This window comes from Pongo abelii, chromosome 4, assembly GCF_028885655.2.
Source record: "Pongo abelii isolate AG06213 chromosome 4, NHGRI_mPonAbe1-v2.0_pri, whole genome shotgun sequence".
Taxonomy (NCBI): Eukaryota; Metazoa; Chordata; class Mammalia; order Primates; family Hominidae; genus Pongo; species Pongo abelii.
This window is the reverse complement of record NC_071989.2, coordinates 11,135,717-11,150,196: the sequence shown is the minus strand read 5'-3', so window position 1 is coordinate 11,150,196 and position 14,480 is coordinate 11,135,717. Positions and strand designations below refer to the sequence as shown.

The window sequence follows — 14,480 nt, the reverse complement described above, 5'->3', positions numbered from 1 at the left end:
GATGCAAGATATGAGTGTAAATCTGGAGTGGCTAAAGACAAGATGTAACTTCAGCTTGGCTCAGAATGATAATATTTATAATAAAACGGTTAAAGAAGTTATTAGGAACTCTAGCATTTTCATAAGCAAAGATCTTTTACTAAATAATTAATTTAAAAGATTGAACTCTAGCATTTCCACAAGTGAGGAAATTTTGCTAAAAGTGACTCAAGAGATTAACAAAAGCACAAAAAAATTAACAGGATATCAAGTAGGAGGATTTTAGTGACAAAAGAAGCTTTTGTTCTTTGGGCACAGACTATTCTTCAAAATTTCTTACTGAAAACAGAGTATATACTCAAATATACTCAGAGAGAAAACCCAACACTAACTTTATTATTTTTGTACCCTACTCATGTAACATTTGCAGTAGAAATTTCGCAGGCCTTTTCTCTATCTTGTAAGTAAACTCATCAAAATTACACAAACTTTATAAAAGACTGTAACACCTTTCATTGTTTTTTTTTCAAGTCCATTATTTCTAGGCATTATAAACCAAGGCAAATAAGGTTCACTTCTTCTCAACCTTTCCATAACTTATTGCACATGCTCAAATACATCTTAATTTTACATATTAACACACAGCCAGACTTTTTAACCTTAGACATACTTTCTTCCTTGATAAACAAAAATACATTCCATTATCTTATAGACACATTCATATTATTTTACAACTATTGTACCTAGTACAGTGTAGTAGGCAGCATAATGTCCTCCCAAAGATGTCCAGAACCTATTCCCCCAGACCTGTGACGGTGCCACCTTACATGGCCAAGGGGAATTAAGGTTGATACTCAGCTAACCTTGAGATAGGAAGAAGACCCTGGATTATCCAAGTGGGCCCAATGTAATCACAAAGGTCCTTAAAAGTGGAAAAGGGAGCAGTTGGGGGCAAATGAAAGGGTCAGAGCGATGTGACACAAGAAAGTTTTAAAGTTTGAAACAGAGGATTACATGCCAAGGAAGTCAGGTGGCCTCTAAGAACTGGAAAAGGCAAGAAAACGATTCTGTCCTAGAGCTCCCAGAATGCAGTCCTGCCCACACCCTAACTGTAGCCTAGTAAGACCAGTGTTGTACTTCTAACCTGCAGAACTGTAAAATAATAAGTGTATCTAGTATTAAAGTTCTGAACCTGTGGTGATTTGTTACAGCAGCATTAGAAAACTAACACATAAAGCATCAACTTTTCATATTAATTATAACTTTGAAACCATGTAACTAAGTTGTTTCCTCACAGACATAGAGAAGGCTAGGAGACAGTTGCCTGGGTATACTTGGGATCAGCTGAGATTCCAGAAAGCTGCCTGTGACTCCTCACAATGTACTTCCTCCAACAGTCTGATGTATTGTTTTTGTATTTCATGAATTAGCAACATGAACGAGTCCAGGACATTTGTACATTTGCAGATATTTGAAGCGCATATATGTGTGTGCCTATGTGTTTAGTGGACAGTGTTTTTTCAAAAAGAGGACATTAAAAATTTTACTCAGAGGAGTTTAATGGAGTAACTCAGTAACAGATTGTTGTAGAATTCTCTAAGGTGAAGAAGAGCAACTCCTTCATGAAACAGCAGTTATTAAAATTCAATCTAGCTGAACACTTGTTAACCTTTTTAAATTTTTAAATAATAATGTTAGCTTATCTGTCTAATAAACCTAGAATTGGAAATCTTAAAAATTCATATTATTAAAAATTGAGGAAATTAATCTTTTATAAAACAGATCATGCTAACAAAAGATTTATGAAATGATAAAACCAGGGGAAAGACATCTCTGTTTTTCCCCTAATATTATCAAACCAGTCTGATTTTGCAAGGATTTGCTTTAGCTGAAAATACTGCATCAACTCTTTTTAACTTAGATACCAAATATTGAAACCTCTTCAAATGTCCTTAAAGGTCCTGAAGTGTCTTACTATTTTTTCCCTTGTCTTTGCTAACCTGGCATCAACTTTTATTTCTTTGCTTTAAATTTTTTAATCTGGCTACCAAGACTGTTAATTTAATTCATTGTGAAATTTCTTTGTGTTTTTCCTTGAAATAAGCTTTTGTGAACGATATATATATATATATATATATATATATATATATATATATTTTTTTTTTTTTTTTTTTTTTTTTTTTTTTGAGACAGAATCTTACTCTGTCACCCGGGCTGGAGCGCAGTGGCATGTTCTCAGCTCACTGCAACCTCCGCCTCCCAGGTTCAAGCGATTCTTCTGCCTCAACCTCCCGAGTAACTGGGATTACAGGCTCCTGCCACTGCACCCAGCTAATTTTTTGTATTTTTAGTAGAGACAGGGTTTCACCATGTTGGCCAAGCTGATCTCGAACTACTGACCTCATGATTCGCCCACCTTGGCCTTCCACAGTGCTGGGATTATAGGCGTGAGCCACCGCGCCTGGCCAGATTTTTATTTTTTTCTTAAAGGACCAGCAACTTAAAGCATTCTGAGAGTCTTTTCATTGGCAATATTTTAGTTTTTTTGTTGTAATTACATATACAAGGACTTACTTGTTTACATAAGCCAATCAAATAGGGAGCTCCATTTATCAGTCTCATCCAGAGAATAGAAAAGTTATACCAATTTCTAGACACAGAAAATGTTTATACACATACAACAGAAGAATCCCCAGCGAACTCTTGGGTAAGCTGGAGGATTCAGGAACTTCTGACTGGATGTCTTCTTATCTCATATGTGCTATTTTTTTGTAATCCTTGTCAAGTCCATTGTGGGTTGAACCAGGGGATACATTTTAAGATTTATTAACACCTTTTTGTCAGCACATGTTTATTGGCATATTTCTATATTTCTGTGTGACTTTTCTAATTTTTATCTTTAAAAAAATTATGGATTCTCAGGAAATTGCAAAGATAGTAAGGAGGGGTCTTATGTATCCCTCAGCTAGTTTCCAGCAATGGCTATATCTTATGTAACTATAACACAATAAATCAGGAAGTTAACATTGCAATATGTGTGTACAGTGTCATCACATGTGTGGATTTGTGTAACCATCAAGGCTATCAAAATACAGAGTTATTCCCTCAACCCAGTGATATTTGTTGTACCATCTTGTCATAGTCAGAGTCTTCCTAACTATCCTAAACTCCTAGCAACCATTAATTTGTTCTCTATCTCTATAATTTTGTTATTTCAAGAATATTATATAAGTGGTATCTTACAATATAGAACCTTTTGAGACTGGCTTTTCTCACTTAGCATAATACCATTCAAATCTTTTCAGGTTGTAGCACATAGTGTTCCTTTTGATTGCTAAGTAGTATTCCATGTATTTTGTTTTAGGGGAAAAAAAAAAGATAAGCACTCAGAACCTTCCAGATGTTTCCAGAGGTCAGAGATCTCCGGACAATCCAGAAGAGACTTTTCCCATATTAACAAGCATTCAGACATTTTCAGTAACTAAGTAATACCATTTTGAATGCTTCACCAATTTGGTCTATAAGCCACACTAACCAGTTTTAAAATATATATTTTTTGCATATATTTTTCCCCTTTAATGATAGACTGTGTTTAAATTAGATATATTTATAGTGTGCAAATGACAGATTTCTATAAATTAAGCTCCAAATATTTCCCAAAAGAGAAATGAGAGACAAAACATTCCAGCATTGTAAACATCAAACAACCTTTTATATACAAAAGGAAAAAAGCTCTTTTCACACTAACTTACAGACATCCAATCACACGGAAATCAGCTCCTCACTTTTATATCATCAATTATTGATGAAAAGTAAATTCAGAGAGGGGAGAGGATTCTAGGCTAATGGAGAAGTAGGAAGCACCAGGAATCTGTTTCACCACCTGGACACAATCACACTGGCAGAATCTGTCTAATAGTCAGGGTTCTCCAAAGGGACAGAATTGATAGGATATATGTATACATGAAAGGGAGTTTATTAAGGAGAATTGGCTTACATGATCACAAGGTGAAGTCCCATGATAGGCCATCTGCAAGATGATGAAGAAAGAAGCCATCAGTGGCTCAGTCTGACACCAAAAGCCTCAAAAGTAAGGAAGACAACAGTGCAGCCTTCAGTCTGTGGCCAAAGGCCCAAAAGCCCCTGTCAAACCAATGGTGTAAGTCCAAGAGTCTGATGTTCAAGGGCAAGAAGCATCCAGCATGGGAGGAAGGTGAAAGCCAGAAGGCTCAGCAAGCCATCTTATCACATCTTTTTCCACCTGCTTTTGTTCTAGCCATGCTGGCAGCCGATTGGATGGTGCCCACCCACCTTGAGGGTGGGTCTGTCTCTCCCAATCCACTGACTCAAATGTTAATCCTGGCAACACCCTCACAGACACACCAGAAACACTACTTTACCAGCCAGCTAGGTATCCTTCAATCCAATCAAGCTGACACCTAGCATTAACCATAACACTGATATAACTATTTTGAAACTCTGGAGTCTATTGAAGGCTTAAACATTTCAGAAGGCTTGGACAGTAAAGTACAGTTTATTTGGTCAATCTCAGCTTAGCTCAGCAGTAGCTACCCATCTCCCACCCTTCAGCCCTGTGGCAGGTAGCTGTGCACATGTTCCTAGAGCAGCTTACTTGCAGCTGGCAGAAGCCAGGGTTGGCACAAAAGACCCTGTCCTCTAAATATTGGGGATCTGTTCTTTCTCCTGATTGCTGCTTCTCACTACAGAGATACAAACACAGAGGCAAGCAGCCATTGTTGCACATACCCATACCATGATTGCAAGCCCCTCTATCTTTGGCTGAAGTTATTTTCAGAGGATTTAAAGAGCTGACACCCTCACCCTCTTCATCCACTTTATTTTTTTCTTTTCCCTTTTTGGGAGCCAGTCATTAAAGACTAGCATATTCAGAAGCAACTGCATATACAAGAGAAATAAGACAGCCATTGTTCATGCCCAGGGAAACTCTCATGCTCAGAAAATATCTGTGAAGATCTTAAGGCTAATTCTCAACACAGAGATAGCCTAAAACAGTCAAAAACAAAACAAAATCAAAAAATAACAAACCCAGGAAAAGAGGAAGAATCTGATTTCCAGATAACCCATTATTACATTAAGATTTTCAGTTTCAACAACAACAAAAAACCACAAGGTGTACAATGAATACAATGAAACAGGGAAGTATGACCAGTTCAAAGAAAAACAACAAACAAACAAACAAACAAACAGAAACCGTAGCTGAAAAATGGCACAAAGGCAGATCCACTAGACAAAGACTTTAAAACAACTGTTTTAAAGATGTTCAAAGAATTAAAGGAAGATATGAAGAGAGTCAAGAACATGATGTGTGAACAAAATGGAAACATAAATAAAGACATAGAAAACCTAAAAATAAACAAAAAAATTTACAGCTGAAAAGTACAATAATTGAAATGAAAAATTCACTAAAGAAATGCAAAGGCAGATTTGAGCAGGCAGAAGAAAGAATCAACAAACTTGAAGATAGGAAAATTTAAATTATTGACTTTGGAGAACAGAAAGAAAAAAGATCGAAGAAAAGGAGCAGAGCTTAAGGGTTCTGTGGACGTCATCAAGAAGATCAAATACACACTACAAAAGACTCAGGAGAAAAAAAGTGGGAAAGGGATAGAGAGATTATTAGAGGAAATAATGGCTGAAAACTTACCAAATTTAACAAAAGGCATAAATATAAACATTCAAGACTCAATGAGATTCAAATAGGATAAGCTCAAAGATACCTAGACTGAAACACATTACCATCAAATTGTTGAAAGACAAAGATAAAGAATCTTGAAAGCAGAGAGAAGTGACTCATCACGCACAAGAAATCCAAAATAAGGTTATCAGCTGATTTTTTAAGCAAAATTTTGAAGACCAGAGGTAGTAGGTTGATATAGTTATGGTGCTGAAAGAAAAAAAAACTGTCAGCCAAGAATCCTATGTCCAACAGAAGTGAGGGAAAACTTAAGACATTCCCTGATAAACAGAAACTAAGAGAGTTCACTACCACTAGACCTGCTCTGTAAGAAATCCTAAAGGGAGTCCTGCATGTTGAAATGCAAGAACACTAAACAGTAATTCAAAGGTATAAGAAGAAATAAAGATCTTAGTAGAGATAAATACATGGGCAATTATAAAGCTCATATTGTTTTAACAATGGTTCATAATGCTACTTTTGTTTTCTACATAATTCAGCACATTTAAGAAAAAGCAATTACTAGTTTAAAGGCTAGCATTATTGTGACTTTGTTTCCTAACTCCACATTTTTTTCCACATAATTAAAGAGACTAATTCATTTCTAAAAACCAATTATTTATGTTTTTGGACACACAATGTTTAAAGATGTAATTGTGTGACATCAATAACTGAAAAGTGTGAGATAGAACTGTAAATGAACAAAGTGTTTGTATGTTATTGAAGTTAATCTGGTATAAATTCAAATTATAATGGTATAATATTAAATGTAATCGCTGTGGTAACCACAAAGAAAATCATTAAACTATATAGACAAAAGAAAATAAGGAAATTAAAACATTTCACTACAAAAAAACAATCAACACAAAGGAGATAGTAGTGCAGGAAATTAGGGACAAAAAAAAGCTATAAGACATATAGAAAACAGCAAAATGCTAGAAATAAGACCCTTTTTATGAGTAATTACTTTAAATATACATGGATAAACTCTCCAATCAAAGACAGAGATTGACAGAGTGCATTAGAAAAATATGATCCAATTGTATGTTGCCTACAAAAAACTTACTTTAGATTCAAAGACAGAAATAGATTGAAAGTAAAAGGATATTTGTACATCTATGTTCACACCATTATTCTCAATAGTGAAAATGAAGTATCAACCCAATTTTTCGTCAACAGAAGAATAGCAAAATATGATATATACATGCAATGGAATATCATTCAGTCTTGAAAAGAAAGTTCTGTCTGGGTGCAGTGGCTCACGCCTGTACTGCCAGCACTTTGGGAGGCTGAGATGGGCAGATCGCTTGAGGCCAGGAGTTCAAGACCAGCCTGGCCAACATAGTGACACCCTGTATCTACTAAACATACAAAAAATTAGCTGGGTGGGGTGTCACATACCTGTAATCTCAGCTACTCAGGAGGCTGAGGAATGAGAATTGCTTGAACCCAGGAGGCAGAGGTTGCAGTCAGCTGAAATTGCACCACTGTGCTGCACCCTGGATGACAGAGTGAGACCCTGCTTGGAAAAAAAGAAAAAAAAGAGTGTACATTCTGACATATGCTACAACATGGATGAACCTTAAGAACATTATGCTAAGTGAAATAATCCAATCACAGAAAGACAAATCCTTTATGATGCCATTTATATGAGGTACCTGGTTGTCAAATTCAAAGAGACAGAAAGTAGAATGGGGGTTTCCAGGGACTGAAGGGAAGGGTTGGGGAGTTGTTTAAATGCTTTTAAAGTTTCAATTTTGCAAGATGAAAAGAGTTCTGGAGATAGATGATTGTAGAATGATATGAGTCTACATAATATCAATGAACTATATACTTAAAATGGATAAAATGGTAAATTTTATAAGTATTTTACTGCAATAAAGAAGTTTTTTGGAAAAAATAAACTCAGAGCACCTCAGCAAAAACCCACAGATCAGTTTTAGCAGCTGCAGAAACAGGAGGGCCATAGAACAACTTAAACCTCAAAGACAGAGGAGTTGTGATGTTTCTCATCCAGGGTTGCTCTCCAGTCCAGCTGACCTTCTGGAAAAATATATTTTCTCTAATCAGTTTGAGACATTTAGGTTTCTAATTGTGCACAACAAAGACCATCTACACATAGGACTCCATTAGTGATCAGAAGAGATCTATAATAAGTGTAGGAAGGAACTCAAGTGACTTCCCTGTTGTCTGCTGCCTTTAGAGAATGCAGGTCTTTAGACCATAAGACAACCACTCAACATTCTTGCCACCAATGCGAAAACCAAATGGTAGCATGCACATCAGTAACAAATACAGGTTCAGAAATAGAAACAGAAAGTCACAAACACAACATGGAAACAGAAGCAGTCAACGAGAGCAAGGCTGTTACCTCATCATGAAATCCCCACCAGCTCCTTTCTGCACAAGCGGTCTGCAAGGAGTGCCTTTCTTGGGCAACATGGTTTGTTAGGTCTCCTGAGTGAGTCCCTTGGGATACCTTGGTGTGCCCAACAATGCTTAACAGAAGATTTCGACAATGAAGCACTGTAAAGAGAAAATAATCTTTCCTTGCAGTTTTTCAAGAAAATCTGGATTTAGAAAACTGGTTCACCAAACACAAAATACAGGTATTTGAAGGAAACACACACACACACACACACACACCCCCACAGTGGAAATGGTAGCAAAGTTACAAGGTTTCATTTAGTCCATCATTGATGAAAATAGTCTTTTTTCTGCACAATTATATTATCACCAATGGTCGTCTCTTACCAGTACTGCAAAAATCAGAGATACAGTCATTGTTATTAGAGACTAAGTAACTTAAAAGAAATGGCCCAAGGATTCATTTCTATTGGGAACTTTAGCAAGAAAGAGTGACTTTGTTTGTGGTAGTGGTGGTGGTACAGTCTTGTTTTGTATTGTTTTGATCTGACAAAGCAACAAGCTTTTCTTTTTAAGAAAACAAAATATGGAATGCCTCACAAATGTATGTATTATCTTTGCACAGGGGCCATGTTAATCTTTCTCTGTATCATTCCAATTTTAGTATGTGTGCTGCCGAAGCGAGCACCATGATTTCCCTTTGTCAGATGTGATTCCATGGTAGTGGATCATTGGTAAAACATTTATTCAAAGTAGAAGCAAGGCAAGGTATCCACTTTGCTTTCATAAATCTAGGTATTCTTTGAACCTGATGATCTGCTTGTCTCTCTGACAGGATTTTGGTATGTGATTCTCTCATATAAGTAATATAACTAATTTTGCATGTTTTTCTTTGTGTAGAAAAATAACATTCAATTTATCCATTAATATTAAGCTTTAAAATTCACTTGGTTTTTACTACCCTCTGTGTTATTCCCGCGTGAAATCTCTGAATCCTGTTTCCCTGCATTACGTCAACATTTCCCTGGGCTCCAAGCCCTGTCAGTTTCTTCTTAAGAATTTCCATCATGGCTGCTCTCATGTCCTTGATCCTCCCATAACCACCTTTTTGTAGTCACAGGTTCTTGTTTGTTCCTGAAATATTATAGTTTCCTGCCACATGAATGAATCACTCTATTATTTTCAGTCTGTGTCATATCTTTTAACCAAATTAAATCTAGAAGAAGGTAGAGTCAGCTGTGCATGGTGGCTTACACCTATAATCCCAGCACTTTGGGAGGCCGAGGCAGGCAGATTACTTGAGGTCAGGAGTTTGAGACCAGCCTGGCTAACATGGTGAAACCCCATCTATACTAAAATTCAAAAGTTAGCCAGGTGTGTTGGCATGTGCCTGTAGTCCTAGCTACTCGGGAGGCTGAGGCAGGAGAATCGCTTGAACCCAGGAGATGGAGGTTGCATTGAGACGAGATCATACCACTGCACTCCAGCGAGACTCTGTCTTAAAAAAAAAAAAAAGAAGAAGAAGAAGAAGAAAGTGGTGTAGTCAGCTGGAGCAGTCATCTATCTGCAGTGGTTACTGGTGCCTGCTCCTTTTGAGGGCCTAAGCAGGTCATTCCAAGACAGGCACTTCTTCTGCCCCATGCCAGGCTCAAACACAGGGGGAAGCTTATGCTCTGCATCCACAGAGAATCTCAATGCACCACAGGACCACAGCTGGGCTCTAGGTGCCCTTTCTGTCCCTGGGACTGTGAAGAACTGCCCACAACCTCCACCTGGTGATCCAGCCTCTTTCTTCCCCAGTCCTAAAAGAACCCTACCTCCATCCATTTCTCTCTCTAAAAAGAAAAGGAAACAATTTGACCACGTTGATGGTGTGAAACTATAAAAAAAAGTTTGAACCACCCACTTTGCAGTTTCCCGTTGCCAATGTGATACAAAAAAAAGGGAATTAACTTCTTTTACCCTCTGAAGAAATCTCAGACCTCAAAGACCCAAAAGTCTGCCTGAAAGAGTAGAAGGAGAGGAGTCAAGATTCCTCCTACTGGGCAGCAAGAATAGCTTTTTAGCTCTTTCAAGTGTTTAGAAACTTAGGTTAAAAAGAAAATACAGGATATGGGACAGTTATAGAAACACACTACCTTGAGTTGTAGTGCTTATAATTTCACTAGAAGTCTAGAAGAAGAGAACATTATTGTCAAGAAAAAGACTATATGTTTCTTCCACCCTCAGTTTTACTATTCTGAAACCTTCCTTCTTAATGCACCAGAATTCTTTTTGTAAAATATCAAGTTGTTCTTGTTGCCCTCTTGACATACAAGAAAAAATCCTAAATGTACACCTCCTGAATCAAGCCTTCCATAACAACTCCAGTCCTATCTAACTTGTCTCTTCCCTGAACCACTGTTATAAACATACAACACAAGGTCACTTGCATCTGTAATTATTCTATGTCCCATATTTTATTATTTCCCTAATCAGCTTCAAAGTTTCTAAACACTAGAAAGAGCTAAAAATCTTTTTTTGCTACCCAAATTTCTTGTGAAGATAGGATTTAAATTTCACTGTAAAAAGACAGCATTTTCAACACATAATCAAAGGCTAAAAAAGAATTGTAACCTTTTAAAATAATTAACAAACTGCCCCGAGGTTTTCTTCTCCATGGAATAATATTACCTGATTTGTTTCTTTACTTGGATGGTCAAAAATTTGGACTAAAATATATCCCTCCAGATAGACTGATAAATAGACTTAATGAAAAATCTCCAATTGCCTAGTAAAATGTCAGTGACCTATATTGGAAATACTAGAAATAAAATAAATCCAATGAGTTTCCTCGACAGTAAAGTTGGGGTAGGTTAAATATAACAGTGACTCCTGGTCTTTTCCATATCATGGGGCACGTGGAAAACGATAGTACTTGAATGGCACATTGGGGTGAGTGGAAGAGGCTGCTCTGCAGGGGTTGGGTACCCTGCCATCTACTTATTATCTATAAATAAACTAACGTTACAGGGAGACCCGCATCTTAATCAGGACTCAAGGACTGGAAAGCCATGGAGAATGAGACTACATCTTCATATTTATCTGACATAATTTTCAAAATCATAATACCAACAAAACTAAAAAGTACTACAGCCAAATTCTTACCCTCTCTTCATTTTTGGTTTTAACCTTGACAGTGTCCAAGATCACAAAACCAGTTCTCCATAGACAGTCAAGGGTGTAAATGTCCCCGTATATACAATGACTGGAGTGTTTTTTCAGTTATTTTGCCCTTCCTTCATCACTTTCCTTATAAGAAAAAGGAAAAAGGAACACATTGATCATTTCATGTCTATGGAGCTCAAATTTGTCTTCTAATGGTTTGTGGGGGTTAATGAACTGGTAGAATCTCCAGCATGCTGAGCCCTACAAAAGTAAACTCTTAACCAGAGTTAAGGCTGATTTAATGATAAATAGATAAACTATTTTAGGTGCTGTCATTAGAAAATAAATATGCTACATTTGGGGGTTTGCAGGCAAACCATTTTTGTCAGACACTTCCTCAGCTATCATCAAGTGAATGAACACACTTTTCTATTTCAGTAATTTAAGTATCAGCATTTTCTCTCTAAGCTAAAATAAGCCACCTAAACATAGGATAAGAGCAGATACCAAAATTACAAGGGCCTGTGTTTTATGTATCACTGCCTGGAATTAAGATATCATCACCTACTCCCACAAGGTTCCCTTCCTGCTGCCAGGCACCATACACCAGAGAAATAAATAGCAGAAGAAGACATTATTTATAGATATGTATATGGAGGTGAAATATTTCAAACAGCCTTTAGGAGCTAGCTAAATATGCCTAATTGGGGGATGGGAGACAAGGAAGGGATCTAACTTTGGGCACTTGCCAATTCCATCTGAAAAATGTGAGAACAGCCAGCTTTGCTACAGGCACTCATTTACTTACTTCCAGAAGTCAATTAAAGGAGCAGAAATGGAAGCTGCAGGTGGGATAAATTAATTATCTTGCAGGGCTATTGGTAATGCCTAAAGTACTTTGTAAACTAAAAGTACTCCATAAATATGTCATTATAAGTACCTTTATCATTGGGAATAGTAAGATTAATAATGTTAAAGAGAATTAAGGAAGCAGAATTGGATTGTATTATATTTTTCACACAAAAACACACCAAATTAGTAAGTGTTACCTGGTAGAACTACACAATAAAATCCCATCAGAGAGACAAACAGCATCAGGTTACCGTAGTTCAGAGGACACATAGTTATAGATTGTCAAGTACCTCTCTCCTGCTTTCAGTGTTTCTCTTTGCTTTAAATGAATCAAAACTCAGTACTCACATATGTGATCATGTTCCCCACACATTTTTGCTTTGACTCTTCTTAAAAAATACAGGTCCCAACATAGCTTTCATTAAGGTATTTTTGAGGGTTATGTTAGAATTCCCATACATTTTTCTTGACTTCTATAAACATCAAACAAGAACATAATAATAGCTAATACCCATTGAGTCCTGTGTCCTTGTTCATTTCCATACATTCACTCATTTATGCTTTATAGCAACCTTGTATGGCAGGTACCATTATTGTCTTACTTTAGAGATTGAAAAAACTGAGGCTTCAGAGGCATGAAATCACTTGGCCAGTGATTTGATCCCAGGTCAGTCTAGCAGCAGAGTGGATGCACTGCCATGAGGAATGACTGTTTGTCTCTGTAGGTGTGTCCAAAACTACCCAATAGAGAACATTCAGTGGTGGGAAACAAACAATTTTGCATAAACGTGGCCTCTCGTATTCTCTTCTCCCCCATACCCACCTCTGCCAGTATCTCTGCCTTCACCTTGACCTCCTTTCAACTCTTCTCTTTATTTTCTTTTCCAGGCAAATACGCCATGCGAGACCTAGTCCACAGGCTTCCAGGAGGGAACAACAGCAACAACACTGCAAGCAAGGCCATGTCGGATGACACAGTGACAGCCGTCTGCTGCACGCTGCACGAAGTGATTACCAAGAACATGGAGAACGCCAAGGCCTTACGGGATGCCGGTGGCATCGAGAAGTTGGTCGGCATCTCCAAAAGCAAAGGAGATAAGTAAGTTACCTGGTGACGCCATATCTCTGTCCTGGTAAAATTGGTTCTGAATATGCCTTTCAACTCCTGATGATGGGTAGTACTATGACTGTCACTGGAAAGCATTTGTCTCTGAGAATCAAGAGAAGGAAAATGGTAAATGGTTTCCAGTCTTCTCTCTTACTGTTGGTAAAATGGACTTGATGATCCAGCACACCCATGTGCTCCTTCCACATGGCAGTGACACGAGTTCAACCTGGATACATGAAGGTATTTTGTTGTTGTTCCTCTGTGGTGGGAAGTCCGTGTGTTGATGATGTCTCTACATCCTTCTGCTCTGTGCCTCTTCAGCTCTGCAACCAAGTCAGGTCCACCTTACCAACATCACAGTAGCCACCAAGTCATAGCAAGTCACTGTGCAGGAAGGATGGGGGAGGAGACAGGGCGTGATGGAATCAGAGAACTCAGTTCTCATCTAGTACCCTCCCTTACAAGCTATGAGATGTGGGGCAAATATTTAATTTAACAAGTCACTATGCCTATACTTTCCAATCTAAACCTAAGGGAGAGGCTGTCACAATATGCTAGCTGGAAGAGGTGATAATCAAATCTTAAAGAATGAGTAGAAATTTCCCAGGCAGTGCAGATAGTGGTGAGAAAGGAGGGCCTTCGTGCAGACAGAACAAAAGGAGATGAGACTTGGTGTTAAAGCAATTGCACCTCCTTGAATAAGAATGCCTCCCAGTTTTTAAGAACCAACAATATCTTACTATATACAGTCAGAAAATAGCTTCACAAGCCAGCGCATCAGTATATCAGCAAGGTGTCAATTTTACAGAAACCTTCACTAACCTTAATTAAATTTTGCCTCTTGGAAGGCCCTCGATGTAATTAAATAAGATTAAAAGGGTGAACATTTTGTTATCAAGTCTATTTCTTGACTTTTCATTCCCTGCCAAGCCACCCCCACCCCCCATTCTTTTACATGTAAATGCTAAATAATTTTTCTTTTGTTATTAAACACTTTGAGTGACGCACTTTGAGACTTTCTGGAAATTCTGTCTCATTATTTCACTTAATTCAGGATAGTACCAATGTATTATAGAAGATTCAGAGTTTCTGTTTAAGCACCCGGAGACCTCCAAATAGGCTCAATCAACAATTTTGCATTTGGATTTGAATGTTTTCTCATATCAAGTAGAAAAGCACCACTGGACTCATATAATAATTGCGCAGTGGAGATTGTTGGCTTGAGCTATATCTTATGATATTGTACTTACAATAAAGTGTTATACTACGTACGTAGGAGGAAACCATATGGTTTTCTTCTTTATTTAGCTT

The 14,480-nt window shown here is 37.5% G+C and overlaps 1 protein-coding gene and 1 non-coding gene across 6 annotated transcripts in view; one reads left to right on the top strand and one right to left on the bottom strand.

The window, feature by feature from the left end:
* Positions 1-14,480, top strand: part of CTNND2 (catenin delta 2) — a 948,913-nt gene that overhangs the window by 883,947 nt on the left and 50,486 nt on the right. For all 5 annotated transcript variants that reach the window (XM_024247287.3, XM_054555411.2, XM_054555413.2 and 2 more), the window contains one exon: positions 12,950-13,160. In XM_024247287.3, coding sequence (XP_024103055.1) covers positions 12,950-13,160 — 211 coding nt within the window. The remainder of the gene's footprint in view (positions 1-12,949; positions 13,161-14,480) is intronic.
* LOC112133547 (U6 spliceosomal RNA) lies at positions 8,643-8,750 on the bottom strand. The gene has a single exon (XR_002915191.2). It is a non-coding gene; the product is annotated as a U6 spliceosomal RNA (small nuclear RNA).